This window comes from Schistocerca nitens, chromosome 5 (genome assembly GCF_023898315.1).
Source record: "Schistocerca nitens isolate TAMUIC-IGC-003100 chromosome 5, iqSchNite1.1, whole genome shotgun sequence".
Lineage (NCBI taxonomy): Eukaryota > Metazoa > Arthropoda > Insecta > Orthoptera > Acrididae > Schistocerca > Schistocerca nitens.
In genome coordinates, this window is record NC_064618.1 from 440,725,187 (window position 1) to 440,752,947 (window position 27,761).

A 27,761-nucleotide genomic window follows, 5' to 3' on the forward strand; every position below is an offset into this window, starting at 1 on the left:
TTACCAGCGACACGTTCGCTCTCTACCTGATCTGAAGGCTAGTAAGCAGGAATACTTTGTTTAGATTCCACCATAACCGCTACGAGCAACTGCTGATTGCGCCGGTTTACGAATACAGCCTCTCGTCGGCGTCTCCAGCGCTCATTTTGAACGATCTGTGTAAGAGGAGTTTAATAACAAAGTCAGTATTATGCCTTTCTCACTTGTTTGATCTTTACAGCCCACGTCCGTTCATAATCCATTATATACGATAACATTCCTGTTAATCTTTCTTGCATTTACAGCACCAAACTTGAACCTGGTGGCAAAAATTGGAACTATTTTTTTCAGCATAAATCGGTTCCACATTAACCGCATATGAATATCTTTAAAGTTCCGCTGCCTTATGATAATTACAGCCCATACTGGACTTCTGTGAGTAGCTGTACTTTAATTATAACCACCTGGTACTACTGAAATATGCTTAGCACTTAGATACCTAAGTTATCCACCTAAAAAATACTAAGTGGAAAACTACCAGTCGTTCGAGATATTAAAAGTTTTGTGTACTTCTCGTCACATTTAACTCTTGGGGCACAACACGAGTTCAAACTCATCAAATCAGTTGTATCGAAACTAGCAATTTTAGATTCAAGTCCCCTCTTAGGAAAAATTTTGCGGACACCCGTGCTTCAGCCAGCAAATCTTCATGAACTAACTCGGCATGTGAAATCTCGCATAGTAAGTTCACCAATATCGTTGGATATTTGTTTCCTTGCCACAAAGAATACAAGTTTGTGCTCGTGCCCGTGGGGGTCACACCTCGTAGTGTTGTGGTCTTCAGCTCGAAGACTGGTTTGATGCAGCTCTCCATGCTACTGTATCCTGTGCGAACCTTCTCATCTGCAAATAACTATCCCTGTGAATATGCTACTGTATTCGTCTCTTGGTCTCCCTACACGATTTTTATCCCCCACATTTCCCCTCCAATACGAAACTGGTGATGCCTTGATGTCTCAGAATGTGTCCTATCAACCGATCCCTTCATTTGGTCAAATTGTGACACAAATTTCTTGTCTTTCCCAACTCTATTTAGTACCTTCTCATTAGTTACGTGATCTACTCATCTAATCTTCAACATTATTCTGTAGCACCACATTTCGAAGCCTTCTATTCTCTTTTTGTCTAAACCGTTTACCACCCATATTTCACTTCCATACATGGCTGGATTCCAGACGAACACTTTCAAAAAAAGAGTTCCTAACAATCCATATTCGATGTTGACAAATTTCTCTCCCGCAGAAATGCTTTTTCTTTCCACTTCCAACCTACATTTTATATTGTCTTTACTCCTGCTATCATCAGTTTTTTTGCTACCCAAATAGCAAAACTCATTTACTACTTCAAGTATCTTGTTTCCTGATCTAATTCCCTTAGCATCGCTTGATTTAATTTCGTCTACATTTACATTGTCTGGCCGAGCGGTTCTAGGAGCTTCAGTCTGGAACCGCGCGACTGCTACGGTCGCAGGTTCGAATCCTGCCTCGGTCATGGATGTGTGTGCTGTCCTTAGGTTAGTTAGGTTTAATTAGTTCTAAGTTCTAGGCGACTGATGACCTCAGAAGTTAAGTCGCATAGTGCTCAGAGACTTTTTTTTTTTTTTTTTTGCATTGTCCCTGTTTTGATTTTGTTGATGTTCATCTTATATCTTCGTTTCAAGACCCTGAGAATTCCTTTCAACTGTCCTTCCAAGTCTTTTGCTGCCTCTGACAGAATTACGATGTCATCGGCAAACCTAAAAGTTTTTTATAAATTATAGAGTGCAGCAATCAGGCGTCCTTTTTTAGATTTTATTATTCAAATCCAGATTTCGGCTAGTAGCTAGCCATTCTCAACGCACTATTTTCTGTTCTCAATGCATGTAAGTCCCTGTTGTTGGGTCCTCAGTCACCGTTCTTCGGTATCCAAAGAACGGCCAGAACGACAGGGACTTACACGCATTGAGAATAGAAAATAGTGCATTGAGAATGGCTAGCTACTAGTATTCACTTCTTTTCCCATCAGATACCACAAGTGCTCGATTGGAGACAAGTCCGGAGACTGTACTGGCCAGGGATATTGCTGCACGTCTTGCAGAGCACGTTGCGTTTCACGGGCAGTGTGTGGACGAGCACTATCATGTTGGAACAACACACCACCTTCCTGTTGCAAGAGCGGCAAAAGAACGGATGTAACAACATTGTGCCCGTACCGAGCGTTGGTTTGCGTTCCCTCTAGAAACACAATAGGTGAATGAAGGTTTGTAGCTTGTCGCATCCCAGACTATGAGACGTCTGGGGTCACTAGCCCTCCTACCTGTGCTGTGGTAGCTGTACGATCTGCCACTGCTGCCCTTACAATACGACGATCCTGGCGGGGGATTGCACTGCATGGACGAACATGGCCTCGTGTACTGGTGCGACAATATTCACGTGACCACTGATAAGAGCATCGTCGCACAACTGACGCAGTACGTCCAGCTTGTGTGGCAATTCTCCGAAAGGACCATCCTCCCACTTGGAAGACTACAATTTGACTCCTTTCAAAGTCGTTCAGTTGGCTGTAGGAAGCACGAGTGCGTCTCCGTGGCATGGTTGCCCGCTTGCTTCCGACGTATGCACCACACCGAGTCTTCTGACCTAGAGCATTCTCTATTAAAGGGTGGACGTAGGTGGCTCTCTGGTAGCTATGCCACAACGCTATCTGCTGGCGGACGACGTTGAACCCATTATCAGTGCATCTACTATACCCCAGGTGGCATATGCCGTCATCGGATCAAACTCGACGTCGTCTTTACAAATGGCTCTGAGCACTATGGGACTTAACCCTCGACTGCGTTGCTTTGCAGATGTGCAAAGCAAAGTTTCAACTCTCTTTTCGCCGTTGCTCTTGAAGTTTAAGCTTGAAACTGCTTTGCTGAACCGCTATGTTGTATTACGACGGTAACTGATAATATCCTGCCACTAGAATGCGCTACTGAGTGTATGACGCGACAATGTGTGTTGCTGTGAGTAGCATTGTAAGTCAGGCTGACATTGCTCTCTTTCGGCGGTGACTGTTAGTAGTTGAATGGAAGAACACGTGAATGCAAAAAAAAAAATATATAGTGCTTCTAGAACCTTTGGAGAGTATTCTGCTCCGTTCATCTTGTATTTCTGCTAATAAATATGTGAGTAGTATACAAGTCAATTTCGTTTGCATATGTGCGGTAGTGCGTAATAATACTTCTATCCACAATCGAACAATGAGAAAATAGTGTTTCCTTCTTTCTGCTTTTTTCTAGTTTATCGTGATAGTTCGAATGCTGTAATGGAGTTATTCTCGTATTTCGACAATGGACGACGTAAAGTGATGACGTATGAAGAATTCATGGCCCTAGAATGCCCTTCTGGCAGTGAAGATGAGTTTGATTTTGACGATTCAGATAAAGAGCCGACCATAAACGTAAATGATCTGGAATCTGCACATAGTGATAGCGATAGTTTTCCACAGTTTTGCATAGATGCAAACTGAATAAAAATAAAATTTTTTTGTGAATTAAAAACATCTTCTTTTTTTCAACGTTTTTCCTGAAATCGTTGAACAATTTGAAATACAAAAAAACTATTTTAACTTCTAAAAAAAAAAGTATGTAATGAAGGGTTAACATCTGTGGTCATCAGTCCCCTAGAACTTATAACTACTTAAACCTAACTAACCTAAGGACATCACACACATCCATGCCCAAGGCAGGATTCGAACCTACGACCGTAGCGGTCACGCGGTTCCAGACTGAAGCGCCTAGAACCGCACGGCCACACCGGCCGGCCGTCGTCTTTACAGACGTACTAATTTTTTCCTGCCGTGTACAAAGAGGTTAACTGTGACTCGATTGAGGTATTAAAAGTTTTGTGTACTTCTCGTAAAATTTAACTCTTGGGGGCAATACGATTTCAAACTCACCAAATCCAAACTAACAATTTAGATTCTAGTCCTCTCTTTGCAAAAATTCTGCGGACACCCATATTTTTCATAAATTAACACAGCATGTGGACTCACAAATGGTAAGAAATTCCGGAAGATGATACTCGGAGGCTGTTTGCTTCCGCGTCGCAACGAATACATGTGTGCATTCGTGGTCGTTGGGGTCACGCGTCATACCGATGTTGGCTGTGGTTCCGAATGGAATGAAAGTTTCATCTCCACAAAGTACAATAGGGATCGGGTTGGTGCTTCTGTTCCGTTTCATTCAGTGAATTTTGGGACACGCCATGTTTCTTATATGCAGCATAAAGTTTATTTGATTCACGTTTTCCGTTGTCAGTTTTCACAGGCGGTAGTGTGTTGTAGTGTGATGTGAGCGTGACTATCGTGTCCGCTTTCGGGCTGACAAGAGGTGTGCGCGTCGCACGCCGAACACCGGGCAGTGGGCCAGCGGGCGTGTGGCGGCGCTCCCACAAGCTGGGCAGTGCGTGGGCGAGCGAGCCGGCAGCCACGAGGCGCGGCGCGGCGTGGCGCTGCGTCCACTTGACAGCCCTCCCCCACTCCCCCTCTCTCGCCCCCCCCCCGCCCCTGTCCCCTCTCTCACTCACTAGCCACCGTCTCCGCTTCCAGCAGCAGGAATGTCTGCCATATCTGCGCGGAGTGGGTGGCCCTGTCCAGACTCTGTCCGATTTATCTTCTCTTATTGCTCAGTCAGTCCCAGATCCGTTAAAGAATAATTCTATTCTCCAGTCTTTCTACTGCCTTGACGTCATCCCCGCTGTTCCCTTCGCTCTAGAATATTTGAGGACTGTCGAATAAAATTGTTGAACTACGTATTTGCGCTGATGCGTTACATTCATCAAACAACGGTGACGCCGCATCTGTGAAGATACATGTGATCTTCAGTATAGGTACGTTAAGTGTTACAAAAAATAGAAAAACTCCACACCAAAATGCAGACAAAAACCACAGATCCACTTCACAGCAGTCACTTCAAGCCAAATCAGTGTGCCACTGAAGCCAAACCTAAATATGCTACTCTCCCATACATAGGCCCAATTTCATACCAAATAGCAAACTTATTTAAAAAGAAGAAAAATATCACAATCAGCTTTTCCACAAATAATAAATTACAACAAAAAGTAATCCGTGATGTAAATACCTCCAAGAGTCCCTACCGTAAATCAGGAATATACAAACTCAAATGTGATACATGCCCAAAATTCTACATCGGACAGACAGGCAGAAGTGTTGAAATTAGATACAAAGAACATATTGATGCTTTAAGACTTACAAGGAAACCTCCCCATCGCACCCCCCTCAGATTTAGTTATAAGTTGGCACAGTGGATAGGCCTTGAAAAACTGAAAACAGATCAATCGAGAAAACAGGAAGAAGTTGTGTGGAACTATGAAAAAAATAAGCAAAATATACAAACTGAGTAGTCCGTGCGGAAGATAAGCAACATCAAGGCTAGACTGAGTTCATGAGCGCCGTGGTCCTGTGGTTAGCGTGAGCAGCTGTAGAACGAGAGGGCCTTGGTTCAAGTCTTCCCTCGAGTGAAAAGTTTTTTATTTTCAGACAACTATCAAAGTTCAGGCACTCACACATAATCAACATTGATCTCCAAAATTCCAGGGCTTGACCTGATTTGCTTGGACATATGCAGGATTTGACGGTGTACCCACGGACAAATTTGAAAACGTTAAAAACATGTTTTAACAGAGCACAGGGAAAACTGTGCGACTGTGAAACTGTTGGATTCATTTGTTGCAGTTTATGTGACAAACTCTTATGTTTTCATCACTTTTTTTGGGAGTGATTATCACATCCACAAGAAAACCTAAATCGGGCAAGGTAGAAGAATCTTTTTACCCATTCGCCAAATGTACAAGTTAGGTGGGTCGACAACATATTCCTGTCATGTGACGCACATGCCGTCACCAGTGTCGTATAGAATATATCAGACGTGTTTTCCTGTGGCGGAATCGGTTGACCTATGACCTTGCGATCAAGTGTTTTCGGTTCCCATTGGAGAGGCACGTCCTTTCGTCTACTAGTCGCACGGTTTTGCGGTTCGGTCGCAAAACACAGACACTAAACTTATTACAGTGAACAGAGACGTCAATGAACGAACGGACAGATCATTACTTTGCGAAATAAAAAAAAGTAAACTTTTCACTCGAGGGAAGCCTTGAACCATGAACCTCTCATTCCGCAGCTGGTCACGCTAACCACAGGACCACGGCGCTCCTAAGCTCAGACTGTCATTGATGTTGCCTATCATCCGCACGGACTACTCAGTTTGTATATTTTGCTTATTTTTTTCATAGTTCCACACAACGTCTTCCTGTTTTCTCGATTGATCTGTGTTCAGTTTTTCAAGGCCTGTCCACTGTGCCAACTTATAACTAAATCAGAGGGGGGTGCGATGGGGAGGTTCCCTTGTTAATAACTTGAACAAATCAGCATTTGCAGCCCATATTGCTGAAGAAAACCATTCAGTAGGAAACACTGAGGACATCTTAAAAAAAATTTGCATCTAGCAGAAAAAGGAGCCACTATGAATATATTAGAAGAATTAGTAATACACACACACACACACACAAACAGCACCCCAGACTATATCCGTAACGAACAAACAGAGTTAGCTAACACCTCTTTCCTGAAAAATTTCCAAAAATTACTTCCCAGTAATATCAGTACACCTATGTGCAGATTAAGTAGCAAATTTATATGTTACTATAATTCTCATGATGCTAAATGAAATCAAATAATATACTATTTTACCTATACAGTTCTATATATATTTAACAATATCAACTCAAAAATTCAATTTCTTTGTACTAGTGTAAAAGGCATTACAGTTACGTAAATGAATACATAATCCTCTCCAAACATAGGACATCATCTTCAAATGTTACGATATGTTATAGCATCTGTGACACTCATATGTTTGTAAGCTCTTTATATGTATCAAATCATGTGGTGCGTGGTAGATATCTTCTCAGTGACAAATCTAAAGTGTTCAGTGAGAACAACTTACGTGTGCAACAATAAGAATGCAGTGGGAATGCATTTATATCTGTTCGACGAATGTTATGAAAACAAACACTCCAAACCGACGTTTCACGTAAGTCACATGCAACGAAAATCTTTAACGCAACCATCTGTGTGTGGCATGTGTATAATTATGTATTATTTATATTTTAGAACAATTAATCTGTAAAAAACACACCACATGTCATAAAGAAAGCGTGTAAACCGTCTGAGGATGAATCACGATTCGAAACCGGTAACGGTACCCTTTGAATAAAGGAACTGAAGTAAATTTGTGGCTGGTTGCTGTCCTAACACCATCAACATTTTTTTACAAAAAAAGGATTGTCATCTTATTTCTGCAAGTTAGGTGCGTTAATTTAGATTTTGTCGCTGACAGAACTGATCCTTTTCTCCCAGTGTTTCTGCTCTCTGACTTCGGATTACACTGGGTGACAAAAGTCATGTTATAAACCTTAATATCGTGTCGGATCTTCTTTTGCCTGGCGTAGTGCAGCAACTCGATGTGCTATGGACTGAATAAGTCGTCTGAAGTCCCCTGCAGAAATACTGAGCCTTGCTACCACTGTAGCTGTCCATAACTACGAAAATGTTGCCGATGCAGGATTTTGTGCACGAAGTGACCTCTCGGTATTGTCCCATAAATTTTCAAAAAAATTCAAATGGCTCTAAGCACTATGGGGCTTAACATCTGAGGTCATCAGTCCCCTAGACTTAGAACTACTTAAACCTAACTAACCTAAGGACATCACACACATCCATGCCCAAGGCAGGATTCGAACCTACTAACCTAAGGACATCACACACATCCATGCCCAAGGCAGGATTCGAACCTGTGACCGTAGCAGCAGGGCGGTTCCGGACTGAAGCGCCTAGAACAGCTCGGCCACAGCGGCCGGCCACAAATTTTCGATGGGATTCATGTCAGGTGGTCTGAGAGCCCAACCATTCGCTAAATTTGGCGAGAATTTTCTTCAAACCAATCACTAATAATTACGGAGCGGTGACATGGCGCATTGTCACCCATAAAAAATTCCATCGTCGACTGGGTACGTGAAGTCCATGAACAGCTGCAGATGGTCTCCAAGTATCCGGATATAACCGTTTCCAGTCAACGATCGGTTCAGTTGGAGAAGAGAATACAGCCCATTCCATGTAAACACAGCTCACTCCATTATCGACCCACGACTAGCTTGCACAATGCCTTGGTGGCAACTCGGGTCCATAGCTTCGAGGTGTCTGCGCCACACTCGATCTCTATCATCAGCTCTTACCAACTGAACTCGGGACTCATCTGACCAGGCCACGGTTTTCCAGTCGTCTAGGGTCCAATCGATATGCTCATGACCCAGGGGGGAGGGGGGGATCTGCAGGCGATGTCGTTTTGTTAACAAAGGCACTCGCGTCGGTCGTCTGCTGCCATAGCCTATTAACGCCACATTTCACCACACTGTCTTGATGGATACGTTCGTCGTACGTTGCACATTGATTTCTGCCGTTATTTCAAGCAGTGGTGCTTGTGTGTTAGCACTGACAACTCTACACAAACGCCGCTGCTCTCGGTCGTTAAAGTGAAGGCCGTCGGCCGCTGCGTTGTCCGTGGTGAGAGGTAATACTTGAAATTTGGTGTTCTTGGTATACTCTTGACTCTGTGGATCTCGGAATATTGAATTCCCTAACGATTTCCGAAATGTAATGTTCCACACACCTAGGTCCAGTTACCATTACGCTTTCAAAGGCTGTTAATTTCCGTCGTGCAGCCATAACCGCTTAGAAACCTTTTCACGTGAACCACCCGAGCACAAATGACGGCTCCGCCAACGCACAGCCCTTTTATACCTTGCATACGCGATACTACCGCCTGTATATGTGCGTATCGCTGTCCCTCGACTTTTGTCACCTCTGCGTGTTTTCCACCGTAAAATTCCCAGCAAAATCTAAGCGTGCTAGTCCAACAGCTATAGGCGGCGTGTCCTTAGACCTAACTAAATGACACGGCGACGGAGTTTAGAGAAAAATTAAGGGAAGAACACTGAGAAGAGATTTAAATATCAAATCAGACAGTGTTGCTGAAATACTCTTTTATGGAACATGTTCCGTAAGTATCTTTCTCTAGGAGGAGAAACATTTACGTAATTCAGTGGATAAATTGTTAGCAGAGTTAAAACTTCACCTTCGTACATATTCTAAAATAATATGTTAGTTATCAAAAATCAAAGCGTATGATATACAAATAATAATAATAATAATAATAATACACTCCAAGAATAAAGATAAAATTACTATTACTATTTGAGCTTAGCTATTAGATCCCAAAATTCGGCAGAAACAAGATGCGCTACAAATTTAAATCAATGTGATCAGAACAATATGGTATGAGTTCTGGTAGCTCTTCTCGCAGCTGTTTTAATTAAGCTACCACACAGCGAACTCACCACAGCCCTTGATAATGTGCGATGTATTACACTGTTCCACTTTTGCGATAGAGCCGAGGAGGACGCACATCTGTCCCGCAATGCCATTCTGTTGAGGTGTCTCCTCAAGTCGCAATGGTCCATTTACGTTCAGTTTATACCGACCTCGAACCTGCTTGCCGACATGATTCAAATGCTAATTATCTTTGCAAAACATACGAATGTACATGTCCTGTGAATATGAACGTTCTATCGCTAGTCGTTCAAGGTTTTCTGTTTTTTTTTTCTGAGTATGAGTCTGTATATATCACTGGGTGGCAGGGTGGGGCAAAGAAAAAGTATCCCGGAGTAGGTGGCACGATGTTTGACGTTTTTATTTTATACTGTCAGACCAGCGGAATCAGCTGTAGCGGAAGACAAACTCTCTTCAGTAGTCTGTCTGTAAACTTGTAACATCTCATTTCCTGACTGTTCTTGTGTTTCCTTCACTTGGCCATTGTCTACGACAGGGTCGTGTCTGGGGAAAGGAGGCTTGTTCCAGCCTGAAGCTGTGGGCCGGGTTTTCCACTAATCCTCCTAAATGGATGCCTGTAGGAGGCGAATGGGTTGGCTCAAAGGGAGAGCAATTTCCCGAGAACGGTCGTTGCAGAAAACATGCTTAATGTTTTGCCAGCTCGCAGCACCTTGCAAAAGAGCGGTAATCAGGAGCACCCAATGGCCGATGATACGACTTTAATTCTGCTCACGATTCCAAATCGCAGACTGGCAAAACAGGACAAGTGGCGAATTGTAGCGGTGTTAACATCAGACTTTAATGCTGGGCAGAGTATAGGTGTGTCTGAACACACATCGCTCCGAACACTCCTGACGACGGGCCTCCGCAGCCGACGACCCATGCATGTGCCAATGTTAACACCACCACACCGGCAACTACGCCTGAAAATGGGCACCTGGCCGTAAGCACTGGAAGTTGGCACTGTGGCAGAGCATTGCATGGTCTGATGAATCCCCGATATCTTCTTCATCATGCCGATGGGACGGCGGCAATCCATCGTTTTCCAGGGGACCAGCTTCTTGACACCTGTACTGCGGGACGGAGAGAAGCTGGCGGCGGCTCCGTTATGCTCTAAGGAACAATCACACGGGCAGCCATTGGTCCAGTGGAGCTCATGCAAGGCACCTTGATGGCCAAGGTGTATTGTACACTAGTTGCAGACCACACACACACTCCTTGATGACGATCATGTTTCCTGTCAGCAGTAGCATTTTTCAACAAGATAATGCGCCATGTCACAAGTCCAGGAGTGTGGTGGAGTGGTTCGAGAAAGACAATGGAAAGTTCCAATAGACGTGCTGGCCCCCCAACTCGCCAGATATGAACCTGATCGAAAACATGTGGGATATGATTGAACGTGGTTTCAGAGTTCATCACCCCCGTCATTGGAATTTACGGGAACTGTGTTCCTTGGAACTTACGGGAAATGTGTGACTTGTGTATGCAGATGTGGTGCCAAATCGCTCCAGCGACCTTCTAAGGCCTCAGTGCTTCCATGCTGTTATCAGTGGCAAAGGTGGATTTACAAGCTATTACGTAGGCGGTCACAATGTTCTGCCTGATCAGTGCATATAGTTACAGGGATTTCATTGTTGACCTTTGAGGTGTGAAGTTTAACCTTGTCTCGCGGGTTAAAGTGAGGTTGACGAGCTTTATTTATATTGATTGCGCAATGTAGTAGTGGAGACGATTCATCCGAGTCCGGGAGTAAAACGTTTCCGCAGATTTAAATCCGCGTAGCCATACATCGTGTAATATTCTTGCGCGTTGCAACTGCCAAGAGTGCATGGACTCAGGTCGAGGCGGCGAGTGTGACTTCGCCGGACTCCACGAGAGTTCGAAGCGCGCAACAAAGGACCGTTTCAAACTGAAGAGCAGCATTTTCGTTGGTGGAAGTGGCTTTTCCCGGAAGAACATTTTACATGCCGTACAGAATGTCCAAGTACCAGTTTTATACAGCGTGCAACAATTTACGTAGATTCTGCCGATGTGCGGTTTTTTGCGTTAGTTACATTAGTTGCTAATTTCTGTATTCCGCATATTGGTAATACATTTACTGAAAGACAAACACTCCCAGGCGAGTCTGAGCAGCGCTTGCCACTCATTTGAAAAGTCCACTGGAGAAGGGTCTTATCACATTGAGAATCGGCCTGTAGTTGCTGCTTGTGACGTACTCGCTTGCTGGCTCTTCGGTTTACAGACAGACCAGACGTGGCCACGCGCAGCTCCCCAAATGGGCGGCGGAAGCTGCTGCGGCCGCGTCTGCGTAGACTTCCGGGAAGTGTCGAAGGCGCCAGGGCGTCTGCCGCCCGTCTCATCGCAGTCGCCGTCAACTGCCCCTGACTGCAGTGTGCGCATGCGCGCGACTCCCACAGCTTGACCGCCTGCTCTATCCCTGCCCTGCCCGAGAATACGGGGTTATTCATAGGCCCGTGAAACATGACGAAGTTTTCTGAACGTAAACGCGCGTACACTCTAGGCCAACAGACGACAGAGACTGGATTCGGCCGAACATCAGTCGCCAATGTAATTGCATTCAGATTTTCAACCACACATAATAATTCCAATCCCAAAGAAAGCAGGTGTTGACAGATGTGAAAATTACCGAACTATCAGTTTAATAAGTCACGGCTGCAAAATACTAACGCGAGTTCTTCACAGACGAATGGAAAAACTAGTAGAAGCCGACATCGGGGAAGATCAGTTTGGATTCCGTAGAAATATTGGAACACGTGAGGCAATACTGACCCTACGACTTATCTTAGAAGCTAGATTAAGGAAAGGCAAACCTACGTTTCTACCTTTTGTAGACTTAGAGAAAGCTTTTGACAATGTTGACTGGTATACTCTCTTTCAAATTCTGAAGGTGGCAGGGGTAAAATACAGGGAGCGAAAGGCTATTTACAATTTGTACAGAAACCAGATGGCAGTTATAAGAGTCGAGGGACATGAAAGGGAAGCAGTGGTTGGGAACGGAGTGAGACAGGGTTGTAGCCTCTCCCCGATGTTATTCAATCTGTATATTGAGCAAGCAGTGAAGGAAACAAAAGAAAAATTCGGAGTAGGTATTAAAATCCATGGAGAAGAAATGAAAACTTTGAGGTTCGCCGATGACAATGTAATTCTGTCAGATACAGCAAAGGACCCGGAAGAACTGCTTAACGGATTGGACAGTGTCTTGAAAGGAGGATATAAGATGAACATCAACAAAAGTAGAACGAGGATAATGGAATGTAGTCGAATTAAGTTGGGTGATGCTGAGGGAATTAGATTAGGAAATGAGACACTTAAAGTAGTAGGTGAGTTTTGCTATTTGGGAGCAAAATAACTGATGATGGCCGAAGTAGAGAGGATATAAAATGTAGACTGGCAATGGCAAGGAAAGCGGTTTCTGAAGAAGAGAAATTTGTTAACATCGAGTATAGATTTAAGTGTCAGGAAGTCGTTTCTGAAAGTATTTGTATGGAGTGTAGCCATGTATGGAAGTGAAACATGGACGATATATAGTTGGACAAGGAGAGAATAGAAGCTTTCTAAATGTGGTGATACAGAAGAATGCTGAAGATGAGATGGGTAGATCACATAACTAATGAGGAGGTATTCAATAGGATTGGGGAGAAGAGAAGTTTGTGGCACAACTTGACTACAAGAAGGGATCGGTTGGTAGGACATGTTCTGAGGCATCAAGGGATCACCAATTTAGTATTGGAGGGCAGCGTGGAGGGTAAAAATCGTAGAGGGAGACGAAGAGATGAATACATCAAGCCCGCTACGGTCGCAGGTTCGAATCCTGCCTAGGGCATGGATGTGTGTGTTGTCCTTAGGTTAGTTAGGTTTAAGTAGTTCTAAGTTCTAGGGGACTGATGACCTCAGAAGTTAAGTCCCATAGTGCTCAGAGCCATTTGGACCATTTGAATACACCAAGCAGATTCAGAAGGATGTAGGTTGCAGTAGGTACTGGGAGATGAAGAAGCTTGCACAGGGTAGAGTAGCATGGAGAGCTGCATCAAATCAGTCTCAGGACTGAAGACAACAACAACAACAACAACAACCAAACGAAGAGCTTGGGACCAAGGGATTCGGCCTCATGGAATAGCAGTTGGCTCTGAAAACTTTGCGACGTTGCCCCAGTTTTGTTATAGTTATAAAGCAGCGTTTTAATTACGACTTCACCGGCCGATGTTGTGAGAGGGGAAGAGGAATTAGTAGGCGTCGTACATGAAATATTATTTCACTGCAAAAAGCTCGTCATCAGAAAAAGAAGAAGAAACGACGCTGGTGGGAGACCTCTCTTTTAGAAAGTAGGGAGCAGTGTGGTGGAACAAAATTAATGTCTGAACTTGAAGCTGAACTCGAATATGGGCTATTTCATAATTTTTATCCCAATCAAAGCTACGGATATCGGATTGTTATTGAATTGTGTAGGTCCTAAAATTTCCAAAGATGACATCTCCTATAAGAGAGCTGCACCTGCAGCAGAGAGTTTAAGTCACTTCCAGTTTTGCTTGTTTCTCATTATCGTTCACGGTCGCAAAGATGTCAATAGAGACACCATTTTCTTTTCCACATCGCGCATATCACTGTCTAGTAGATGAGTTACTTCCCTCCAAGCGCCTAGTCTTTTCAGTTTGTTTGTATAATCGCAGTCCGTAATATCCCATAAACATTCCCGTTTACAATAAAACTATCAGCTTTAATGCTCTCTCGTCCGCCCCGACAGCTGAGCGATCAGCGTAACGGATTGCCGTCCTGCGGGCCCGGGTTAGATTCCCGGCTGGGTCGGAGATTTTCTCTGCTCAGGGATTGGGTGTTGTGTTGTCTTCGTCATCATTTGATCCCCATCCGGCGCACGTCACCCAATGTGGCGTTGAATGTAATAAGACCTGCACCAAGACGGCCGGACCTGCGCCTTAAGGGGCCTCCCGGCCAATGACGCCAAACGCTCATTTCATTTCCAGTGCTCTCTCCATATTCCATTCTATACTCCAGTATTTTTAAACACAATAAATACACGCCCTTATCGAGAGCAGGCATTGCCTGCAGGGGAAAGTGGCACTGCTGAAATCAAGTTTTTCAGGACAGCCACAAGTTGGACTGACTGGTTTCACTCTTTCATGTAACAACCAGTTACTGTACTTTAAACTGTGAATTCCAGCGTTGCTAATGATGCTCTTGTTAAACTAAAGAGCGAAACCGGTCAATAAAACGCACAGTACTTAGTGCGACTTGTGGCTGTCCCGAAAAACTTAAAAAAACACGGGTTCTAGAGACACAACAAATCGCTACTGAACAAACGAACATTAGACACGGCGTAGACACTAGGAGAGGGTTCCCAACGCCAACCAACCGCCAACGATTTGATGTTACCGCCAGGATATCGAACCGCAACAAAGACTAACCGCTTCGTCGGCCGAGATTTGCTTAGTGTGTACGGGCTTCCTTGGTCAACGAAGCAACTGGCTGTCGTTCGTTGGCTTTCGTTGGCTTAGTGTGTACGCGCCTTAAACTATGCATTAGGTCATACTGAATCTCAACTCGACGGAGAGAACAATCTTTCAAACTTTTATAAAGCCAATGGCGACGCGCTGGGCTGTCACACTTCGCGCCAGGAAGCAGCAATAACAAATACGTCACGAGTAAAGGTGAGTTTGTGTTCTCGAATACACAAGAATCCGTTCCTTGTCACCATGCAGAGACGATTTCAAGGCAGATTTCCAGAACGCAGCTCACCGACGTCACAAATATCTAGAAGTGATATGTAACAATATCATGACAACGGTTCTTCATACTCGCACATATACCGACGGAACGGAAAGTGTTAATGATGAACACCCTGCCGGCCGCTGGTGGCCGAGCGGTTCTGGCGCTACAGTCTGGAACCGCGCGACCGCTACGGTCGCAGGTTCGAATCCTGCCTCGGGCATGGATGTGTGTGTTGTCCTTAGGTTAGTTAGGTTTAATTAGTTCTAAGTTCTAGGGGACTTATGACCTCAGCAGTTGAGTCCCATAGTGCTCAGAGCCATTTGAACCATTTTTTGAACACCTTGACTAAGCACTGCAAGCTTATCTGCAGTACAGAAAAAGGCCATTCCTACATACAAAGACTGTTGTTAGTACATCACGGCTGTTGGGCGTGTCAAACGTTACTGGAACAGTTTAAGAGCAGGTCGGAACACAGCATGCCCATAGGACGTGCACTGTAGCTGATAGCCATATTTTGTATTCTGAGAAAGGGGCATCACACACACACTACACAGACAGTTTTCTGTAGTGCAGAGATGTAGATATAGATGTAGATGTACATGCAGTGAGTGCGGAACGACTGGTGAGGAGGTGGTCTCAGGACAACAGTGCGCCAAGAAGAACAGGCGCAGGTGCTTCCAGGACTACACCACGAGAAGATGACTCAGACCAAAGGACGGATGGAAACAGCTGAAATACGGGCAGAGATTACTGGCAGAGTGTCACCACGAACCGTCAGGAAGAGATTACAGGAAGCTGGCTTACAATCTCGAGTTGTCATGTGTCGTTGGTAGGTGGGCAAAGCGCACACGAGCGCAGCGTTTTGAGGTTTGCCTACCTCAGAGGCAACTGTACCGAAGGACAAGCGAGCAGTCTCCATGATGTAAATTTTATAATCTGTACCCTTCCCTTCCCCTCTCCCCAACCCCTGTGGCCGATAGGGCTGTTCTATTGGCTGAGAATACGAGCGCAGCCTGGATGGTTGGCCCTGCAGTATTGTTGTGCCTGAGGTAGACAGATCAGACGACGCTGCACTCGTATACCCTTCGTGCACATAGTATAGGCAACAGAGACTTGTATAGAGTACAGCCAAGGTCAAGTGGGACGTTCAGTGGCAGTCTGTTATGTTCATCAGTGATTCTCGCTTATATTTGCGGCGGTCAGATCAACCTCAACATGTCCGTAGATGACTTAGGGGAAGGTCACAGGGAGCAGCGATTCTAAGTAGGGATCTTCTCCTACCTTCATGACCAGAGTGTCAAATGGCACAGAGTAGAACAAAAGACCCCACACTGCAGTCCACATCACATACACTTTGAGGAATGTATGGATTCTTCAGCGGTCTGCCCATGGCCCTGAGTTGTCATCCACAAGAACATGTGTGTGTTACCAGATTCCAGCCAGCAAAAAAGAAACGACACACCATTTGTTTCAGAAATGGCAAGAAATTCCTCAAGATGGCATTCGGATGTTGTTTGCCTTTATGCCACAACGAATATGATTGTTTTTGTGCGCGTGGATTTCGCACCTCATGTTCATGTTGATACCGAGCGAGGTGGCGCAGTGGTTAGCACACTGGATTCGCATTCGGGAGGACGACGGTTCAATCCCGTCTCCGGCCATCCTGATTTAGGTTTTCCGTGATTTCCCTAAATCGCTTCAGGCAAATGCCGGGATGGTTCCTTTGAAAGGGCACGGCCGATTTCCTTCCCCATCCTTCCCTAACCCGAGCTTGCGCTCCGTCTCTAATGACCTCGTTGTCGACGGGACGTTAAACACTAATCTCCTCCTCCTCCTCCTCCTCATGTTGATGACAGACATAAATTACAAATCGAGTGAAAGTTTAATCATTTAATACACATTATATGATGGTAATATCCACAAAGTTTGAAAACATCTGAGTGATGCTTCATGATTTCCATTTCCATTGGTGTAGTCTTCGTAAGTTTACAACATGGGTAACTTTGAAGCCTAGAGTCTCTCAGCCAATCCTATGGCGTCTGTTGAAGAGTTAAATGTAAGGCTTACAGATGTGAGCTGCATCAAACTCTGTCAACAGACGTGCGTCTCAATTGCTCGAAGGGAAGTCTGAAATTAACGTTCTCTGAGAGGAGTATCTTTAATAATGAAGCACTGTTCTACTAATTTCGGCATGTTCATCCTTGTTAAGCAGGATGGACGAACTACAGTCGACAATAATACGTATTACAATTTTCAACACAGCTGTCAGCTGTAATTTTCATATCAATTAATTTGCAACCGGTTTCGACGATACACTTGTTCATCATCAGGCTCTTTAAATATACAGGTTGGTCCATTGACAGTGACCGGGCCAAATATCTCACAAAATTAACATCAAACGAAAAAACTACTAAGGACGAAACTCGTCTAGCTTTAAGGGGGAAAACAGATGGCGCTATGGTTGGCCCGCTAGATGGCGCTGCCATAGGTCAAACGGATATCAACTGCCTTTTTTTTTAAATAGGAACCCCAATTTTTATTACATATTCGTGTAGTACGTAAAGAAATATGAATGTTTTAGTTGGACCACTTTTTTCGCTTTGTGATAGATGGCGCTGTAATAGTCAAAAACTTATAAGTACGTAGTATCACGTAACATTCCGCCAGTGCGGACGGTATTTGCTTCGTGATACATTACCCGTGTTAAAATGGACCATTTACCATTTGCGGAAAAGGTCGATATCGTGTTGATGTATGGCTATTGTGATCAAAGTGCCCAACGGGCGTGTGCTATGTATGCTGCTCGGTATCCTGGACGACATCATCCAAGTGTCCGGACCGTTCGCCGGATAGTTACGTTATTTAAGGAAACAGGAAGTGTTCAGCCACATTTGAAACGTCAGCCACGACCTGCAGCAAATGATGATGCCCAAGTAGGTGTTTTAGCTGCTGTCGCGGCTAATCCGCACATCAGTAGCAGACAAATTGCGCGAGAATCGGGAATCACAAAAACGTCGGTGTTGAGAATGATACATCAACATCGATTGCACCCGTACCATACTTCTATGCACCAGGAATTGCATGGCGACGACTTTGAACGTCATGTACAGCTCTGCCACTAGGCACAAAAGAAATTACCGGACGATGACAGATTTTTTGCAAGCGTTCTATTTAGCGACGAAGTGTCATTCACCAACAGCGGTAACGTAAACCGGCATAATATGCACAATTGGGCAACGGAAAATCCACGATGGCTGCGACAAGTGGAACATCAGCGACCATGGGTGGTTAATGTATGGTGCGGCATTGTGGGAGGAAGGATAATTGGCCCCCATTTTATCGATGGCAATCTAAATGGTGCAATGTATGCTGATTTTCTACGTAAAGTTCTAACGATGTTACTACAAAATGTTTCACTGCATGACAGAATGGCGATGTACTTCCAACATGATGGATGTCTGGCACGTAGCTCGCGTGCGGTTGAGGCGGTATTGAATAGCATATTTCATGACAGGTGGATTGGTCGTCAAAGCACCATACCATGACCCGCACGTTCACCGGATCTGACGTCCCCGGATTTCTTTCTGTGGGGAAAGTTGAAGGATATTTGCTATCGTGATCCACCGACAACGCCTGACAACATGTGTCAGCGCATTGTCAATGCATGTGCGAACATTACGCAAGGCGAACTACTCGCTGTTGAGAGGAATGTCGTTACACGTATTGCCAAATGCATTGAGGTTGACGGACATCATTTTGAGCATTTATTGCATTAATGTGGTATTTACAGGTAATCACGCTGTAACAGCATGCGGGTCAGAAATGATAAGTTCACAACGGTACATGTATCACATTGGAACAACCGAAATAAAATGTTCAAACGTACCTACGTTCTGTATTTTAATTTAAAAAACCTACCTGTTACTAACTGTTCGTCTAAAATTGTGAGCCGTATGTTTGTGACTGTTACAGCGCCATCTATCACAAAGCGAAAAAAGTGGTCCAACTAAAACATTCATATTTCTTTACGTACTACACGAATATATAATAAAAAATGGGGGTTCCTATTTTAAAAAATGCAGTTGATATCCGTTTGACCTATGGCAGCGCCATCTAGCGGCCCAACCAAGGTAGACAAGTTTCGTTCTTTGTAGTTTTTTCATTTGATGCTTATTTCGTGAGATATTTGGCCCGGTCACTATCAATGGACCACCCTGTATAGAGGCTGAGTTTTCCCGAAAGAGGTCAGTCATAAAGACCCACCTGAAAAAAAAAAACTGTATCCTCATCAAGTCTTATAATACCCAACCACACACGGTGAGGTCGCATTGAGAAGCGAAGCAAAACAGCTAAAGAGTGTCACAGAGAAGTTGATAATGAAACTGCAGAGGACCATAGTGTGGAAAATTGTAATGCTGTTGCTACTGTCTAGGCAGATGGTTCGATCGATGTATACCTCTCGCGTACGAGAAATAATAAAGAAATATACGAAAATTGCCAGAGATTACTGTCTCCCGCGCCATTTCCAAAGAGAAGTACTAGCGGCCATTTTTCATGCCAAGATCAGATTGCGTTGTTTAGTTGGATGTGTTGGCTGTCACAGATGAATGAGGCCAGTAACGCCACTTCTTCAAATAACTGTGATTTCTGGTTTACTAGCACAAATTCTCGTATGTGGAAGGGCACATCAACCTCAAAAAAATGGTTCAAATGGCTCTGAGCACTATGGTACTTAACTTCTAAGGTCATCAGCCCCCTAGAACTTAGAACTACTTAAACCTAACTAACCTAAGGACATCACACACACTCATGACCGAGTCAGGATTCGAACCTGCGACCGTAGCGGTCGCGCGGTTCAAGACTGTAGCGCCTAGAACCGCTCGGCCACCACGGACGGCCATCAACTCAATTTGCTACAAATATATGGGTAGAACGCAAAGAACAAGAAAAGAACACACTAATGCAATGGCATTCTTGATATAACCCCTTTAGAATCCCATCTTTTTGCCGCCATTGTCTACAAATTTCTACGACTTAACGTCTCATATGACTACTGTTGTGGGTTGGACACAATGCCTCTGGCGTATAAGCAAAGCTGGATACAATTATCATTTATAAATACTCTTATGTTACAAAAGCTCGAAAACAGCCTCCGCTAGCCATCTGGGGGCCACACATATCCGATATTTCTGAGTGTACGAAATAAAACAAAGAAAGTTAGGACTTGTATTCCTTTGTCTATTAGGTAGAGCATACGGAAATAAGTCATTAGTATAGCTCTGGTACTCTCTTCAAACCATTTTATTAGAAGGATGACAGAAATAAAATATAAATTACCCCAGCCAAATACTCCCAGATACTTAACGGTTGTGAATGATTCTGGTGACTAGACTCCGATCGTAATACTGAAAGGATATCGAATGTTTTCATCCAGTTACGAGTATGCTGACAATCAGAAGCCAGCGTTTGCACCAAGCGCTGATGGTTAACAAATCTTCCAATATTTCGTAAAATTAATCCAACTACGTGATCTTCCTGTGATCACCCAATAACAAAATACATTGTTCACCTCAGTATAAGTCGGCTGCTAATTCGATTTCGTCTGAAAACTGTAAAGATTTAACAACCAGGCGAAGCAACCAACAGATTATAAGCAGAAACAATAAATATTTAATATAATACAGATTTATTATCAGAAAGTTCAAAGTTTTTTAAATATTGTAAAACTAGAATCTCTAGAAATGTGGTGTTCTGACACATTAACATTTAGCTTGACTCAAAGAAATAAAAATAATCGTAATGTATTCGTATTCGATTCTTACAATTATACAACACGTCATTATACACTGAAGAGCCAAACGAACTGGTACACCTGCCTAATATCGTGTAGGGCCCACGCGAGCACGAAGAAGTGCCGCAACACGACCTGGCATGGACTCGACTAATGTCTGAAGTAGTACTGGAGTGAATTGGCACCATGAATGATGCAGGGCTACCCATAAATCCGTAAGAGTACCAGGGGGAGATCTCTTCTGAATAGCATGTTGCAAGACATCCAAGATATGCTCTATAATGTTCATGTCTGGGGAGGCTGGTGGCCAGAGGAAGTGTTTAAGCTCAGAAGAGTGTTCTTGGAGCCACTCTGTAGCAATTCTGGACGTGTCAGATGTCGCATTGTCCTGCTGGGATTGGCCAAGTCCGTCGGAATGCACAATGGTCGTGAATGGATGCAGGTGATCAGACAGGGTGCTTACGTACGTGTCACCGGTCAGAGTCGTATCTAGATGATCAGGGTCCCATATCACTCCAACTGCACACATCTCACACAATTAGAGCCTCCACCAACTTGAACAGCCCCCTGTTGACATGCAGGTTCCATGGATTCATGAGAATGTCTCCATACCCGTACACGTTCATCTGCTCGATAGACTTTGAAACGAGACACGTCCGACCAGGCAACAAGTTTCCAATAGTCAACAGTCCAATGTCGGTGTTGACGGGTCCAGGCGAGGTGTTAAGCTTTGTGTCGTGCATCATCAAGAATAGATGAGTTGGCCTTCGACTCCGAAAGCCCATCCGATGACGATTCGTTGAATGGTTCGCGCGCTGACACTTTTTTGATGGCCCAGCATTGAAATCTGCAGCAATTTGCGGAAGGGTTTCACTTCTGTCACATTGAACGATTATCTTCAGTCGTCGTTGGTCGCATTCTTGCAGGATCTTTTTCCCGCCGCAGCGATGTCGGAGGTTTGATGTTTTTCCGGGTTCCTGATATTCACGGTACACTCGTGAAATGGTCGTACGGGAAAATCTTCACTTCATCGCTACCACGGAGATGCTGGGTCCCATCGCTCGTGAACTGAATATAACATGACGTTCAAACTCACTTAAATCTTGATAACCTGTCATTATAGCAGCAGTAACCGATGTAACAACTGCACCAGCCATTTTTTGTCTTATATAGCCGTTGCCGACCGCAGCGCCGTCTTTTGCCTGTTCACATATCTCTGTATTTGAATAGGCATGTCTATACCAGCTTCTTTGGCGTGTCAGTGTATAAAACTGCAACTGTTGCTCTTATGTATCTGTATTTATTTGTGAATTTACTAATATTTAATGTGGGCGTCCTATGTTTGCTAAAAATGTCAGTGAACCGCTTCAACCGCATTAAACGAGACCGCGAATATTAAATACAAGTAGGATGATATCTCCGAACAGCCTTAAACGTTACCTACTAATCTGCGCCAGAGTTTATATTGATGTGTCGCACACAAAATGTGATTTCTTATTACTTGTATGTCAATCTTAGGGTATGTGACGGAGAAAAATCGATAAATTGCTCTACATGTATAGCACTGTAACTGTGTTTAACCGCCTTGTGGAATCTGAAAATGATTTATTTATTTATTTTCTAGGTTTCGTTCCTTGTCGGAAGGTAAGATATCGCTCCATTGTAGAGCTCAGATATTTTCGCTCACATCAAAGTGAACGTCCATATCCTACTTTCCGAATGAACAACGGGGCTTTCTTGTTATGAGAATGTAGTCTACGCTGCTTTCGTATAGATGCCTATGTTCTTTACACGTTGTGTTATTTCCACTTTTGTATTCCAGGTGCGAACACTCCTGCGCCGACCGCTGACCACCCGTTGCATCAGCGCGCTGGCATCTCGCCCCTGGATGCGGCAGTGTCCGAGGTACCAGTGGTCTATATTCTTCTTGCTTTCTTGATGGCAGTAAGGGGACTAACCCCAGCCACGGATTACCATAAGGTATAGCGTGGTTCATCACTCCGAATCACTCGTTTCTAGTCATCCATTACTCAATGGCGTTGCTCTTTATCCCACCTCAAGCGTCGAGTAGTACTGAGTAAAGAAATGCGCGGCTCATGAAGAGCTGCCTGACGATTCTATCCATTTTTTTAACTCCTTACGCACAGTCATTGTGCTAGCTGGACTGCTGCAACCACTCTGAAACTCAAGACTAATTGCTTCTGCTGTTTTCGTGCGATTTTTTTATAACCACCCTCCGCATCGGCCGACTGTCCCTGCCCGTTCGGTTCATGAGGGCTACCTTGTCACGGTTTGTCTGCGGTTATTCCTTCGCATTTACAGCTCACAATCGTATCACCAATAGTCGACTTGGGCACGTTTAGAAGAGTTGAACTGTCCTGGGGCATTTGTTACTCTGGTGACATCGAAGTCACTAAGCTCTTCTTACTGACTCATTCTACCGTTACTGCCTATCTGCTGATAACACGGTACTTTCGGCCTTCTTTTATTCTCGTAGGTGCGCCTCTCGTGAAATCTGGTGAATTTGGGAAATTGCGCAACAAAATTAAAGGACCCCTTTTTTGAAACGCCGTAATTGTCATTCATTGAGATTTGGCTCAAAGATGCCTACCATCTTCACCTGTAACTGTGCACATGCGTGCCACCCTGCTAAGCATCCTTCGGTCTCGGCTATGCTTCAAACAGCAAGCTGTCGACTTAAGCGAAAAAAAGGCCACAGCTCGCTCGTTCACGTGAGGTGTAAGGTGGGTTAAGGAAGTCACATTGGCCCCAAATCTGACCACAATTCAGTTCAGAGCCACCACGGACGTGTCACAGGATGGGAAAGTCGTCGCAGCCTCTCTTATGCACATTTCACCCTTTCTTTTGACGCCTCTGCGACGGGGTCCAGAGCCGGACGGCTAGCGTTGAAATCAAGCGGTTTTCTTATGGGTGGCTCAGGAAAACATTTCATACACTCCGCCGCTCAGAATCGACGCGAGAAGGCCTTGGGCTGGCATAAAGGGCGTCAATGAACCACCGCTTCTGTTGGGTCGTTGATTCCCACACACTTCGAGGTCGAAAATCACGCTCCGCAGTGTGATGACCAATAGGACGATGTGCTTCATAACCTTTGACACCGCTGACATCTCCCGGACGCTGCAACATTTGGTTCAAATGGCTCTGAGCACTATGGGACTTAACATCTGAGGTCATCAGTCCCCTAGAACTTTGAACTACTTAAACCTAACTAACCTAAGGACATCACACACGTCCATGTCCGAGGCAGGATTCGATCCTGCGACCGTATTAGTCGCGCAGTTCCGGACTGAAGCGCCGAGAACCGCTCGGTCACAGCGGCCGGCGCTGCAACATTTCTCTAAAGGCATCGTGATCCAGCAATTCCACAGAACAAGATCACACCCCTTTGGAGTCCAGTGCGACCGCAATATTTGCTCTGGTGTACTGGGTGGAACCGTTAGGGAGCATTCAAAATACACCGACGAAACTTGATCGTGATTCGAAGCAATAAAGGGTACTTATGCTTTTTCAGCCCTTCTGTTTCTCACCCTCCTATGGCATGTTCACGGATGGTACGACATGAACACATTTGTGAATAAAACGGCAAAGAGTTCTTTTAAGACCCGTCCGCCTCAGTTCAGTAACATCCTCGGTGCCATCCCCCACCTTTGTTGAGCACTTCAAATGTGTTCCTGATCTGAGACAACCTGTGACTATGTCGTAGAGCCTTGCACACAGGCAACCACTTCGACACTCCTCTGATTCTTGATTGCCTACTAGCAGGTGCAATATAAGCAGCGTAGCCTGCCTTCAGGCACCTACGATGCTCACGGGTTCTGCCCATACGTGAACATTGTTAAGGGGTTCAATGACGTTATGCAGGTGACACCGAGGGTGTTGCCACACATCTTAGAGAGAGCCTTTACGTTTTATTGGCCCGTGCCTCAGTGTCGCACCCCAACGCGATCACGCTACAAGAGGGGACCAAACAGGAGGGCTGAAAAAGCATAAAGACTCTTTACTGCTTCGAGTCACGATCAGATTTCATCCATGCGTTTTGATCAGTCCCTAGTGGTTCCACCCTGTACACCAAAGGAAAAATTGCGGCGGCACTGCATTCCAAAGGGGTGCGATCACGTTCACTGAGGTTTCTGGCTGACAATGTCCGTAGAGAAGGGTTGAAGCGTCCAGAAGGTGTCAAGGACGTCGTCCTGTTGCTCATCGCTCTGCGAAGCGTCGTTTCCGACCGCGAAATGTGTGATAATCCACTTCCCAAAGAAAGTGGTGGTTCCATTGACACCCTTTATGTCACAACCTAAAACCTTTTCGTGTCCATACCGAGCGACGGTGTGTCTGAAATGTTTTCCTCCGCCACCCAAAAGAAAACCGCTTGACTTCAACGTTTGGCGCCGTGGTTCTGGCCTCCATAGTAGAGGCGTCAAAAGAAGGGATGGAATGTGGATAAGAGAGGGTGCGACGACCTTTCCTTCGTGTGACACGTCCATGGTGACGTTCGGCAAAACTGTGGTGAAATTTCGGGCCAATACGACATAATTAACCCGCCTTACATCTCACGTGAACTTCTGACTGTGAAATTTTTTTCGCCTGTGTCGCCATATTGCTGTTTGAAGCGTCGCAGAGCCCGATGATGGCGTGGCAGAACGCCACGCTTTAGCACTGTTACAGAGGAACATTCTAGGTACCTTCAAGCTAAATGTCAAGCTGCGTAGCTGATGTCGTTTTGCCGAGAGGAATACATCGCATCATCTGGTTCACCGCGTACTCCTATCCTGATTTCGACGTTTACCAACGCCAACGGTGGTTCATCAGCCCAAACAGTTTTTTTCTGTGCTTCGAGCACTCAATGGCGGTGTTCTCTTGTCCATGCTACTTTGTGTGACCTGTGCAGCGCGGTGAGCGGAGGTACATATGCGGGGTTGTGGCTCCTGTACCTTACAGCGAGAAGAAGGTTCTGGGTGGTATGGCTGCCCACTGGTTGTTGTATTCCAACACTCAATTGGCGAGTGATTTGCTGCACTGTAGCCCATCTATCCACCGTCATACTTTGCTCTGACGCAGTATGAGTCCTCACATCGAGGCAGTTACGATCCTACATCCTAGACACCTGTAGTATGTGAGAGAAGCACGGAGGATCTTTCACGCAAGGTACATGGCCGCAATCAAATGTGCTGATGTAGCGCGCCTTGCCCACCCTGCACTTCAGTGTCTCGCCGCCGTTACGTACAAGGTTTCGAATCCCAGTCATGTGAAACACTGAATTTCTCATTCGCCTGGAGACAGGAGTGCTTCTACCTAATGCAACATATCTGCGTGATTCTATTGTTCACCTGTTTATGTGCGTAGACCACCAGGGCCGTTTTCTCTCTCCATAAAGTGAGTTACTCGTCGCGTGTCAACATTTCGGCCGTGATGATAGCTGTTTCATGGCCTATGAAGCTCCGCGCGGCACTGCGCCAATTACAGACATATGTACTTGCGAGTTGCTTACCATGGCTGGCTACAAATGAACCATTATTTATTGTTAAACCTTTCTTCTCTGTAAATATAATTTCAGCTCAAACAAATGATAATTTCAGTTTCAACATGTTAACGTCCGGCATACACGGTCAGGTGGCTTGCGGAGTATTGTCGTAGTTGTAGATGTAGATGCAGATACTGTGGACATCATTAAAGGGTGAGTCAGACAAACGGTGAAACCGATGAGTAATATCTACTTTATTTGTACAAATGGTATTGTATGATGCTGCAGTTGCAGGATATATTCCACATGTTTCCTTCCCTTTAATGTCGTCACTCAATGACCAACGCTCTAATCAATTTTAGCGAATACTTGACAATTTTTCTCCCGTTATTTGTTGACAAGACGATCCACATTTCGGTTTTTGTGCTGTCATACAGTCGATTTTAACTGACCTCACGATCCAAAGTCGAGGAAACTTCTCGCCGAAACATTGGCGCACTTCAGTACCATAATCCATCCAGTTGGAAGGACTCAGGGAAGCCTCCATTTTCGTCAGGATTGACATGAAGACGTTATTTTTGAACTTGTCAAGATACATCGTCGCTCTGAGGTTCCCTTCATTGAAAAAAAAAGGACCAACAATCCTGTCACCACAAATTTCAAATCACACCATGAGTTTCTCCGCAAACTGGCTTTTACAGGCCGACACCCATTGTCAATTACTGTTTATCCTGTGCCAGAAATTTTGTTCGTTCACTGCACCACTGACATAAGAATTTGCTTAATCTGAAAAAAAAAGGATGGAAATAAGAAAAGGGGGAGCTTCCCGAGAACGTTCATACTCACAGAACCCTACACTACGTTCAGGATCGTCCTCTGTCAGACGTTGCAACATCTGCAGTTGGTGTGGATGTCGCCTGTTAAGCCAGCAGAATATGCATGACATTGCTTCGGCTGATTCTCATTCGCGCAGAGACACGTCGGATCCCCTTTGTCGAACTCACGTCCATCGCAGTTAGCGCCTGTGTCGACGTACCCTCATCTCTTGCCGTCTTTGGTCTTACATATCTGCTTGCAGTAGCAAGGGAACCGTCCTTTTGAATTTGTTGGTAAGTTTTTCCTCAGTGTCGTCGGTTATCTACGTTGTGTGCGCTACATGGCGGGTGGTAAAACTCCCAGCCAACAGATTAATGTCAATCCGTTCCTCCTCCATTAGTAGTCCCCTTCCTGAAAACTAAAAACAAATTAGTCAAATGGTTCAGATGGCTCTGAGCA

General features: G+C 44.8%; 1 protein-coding gene across 1 annotated transcript in view; it reads left to right on the top strand.

Annotated features, from left to right (window-relative positions):
• The window catches only part of LOC126260512 (uncharacterized), a 235,222-nt gene that overhangs the window by 84,964 nt on the left and 122,497 nt on the right, over nt 1-27,761 (top strand). The window contains exon 3 of the mRNA XM_049957845.1: nt 22,827-22,909. Within this exon, the coding sequence (XP_049813802.1) occupies nt 22,827-22,909 (83 nt within the window). The remainder of the gene's footprint in view (nt 1-22,826; nt 22,910-27,761) is intronic.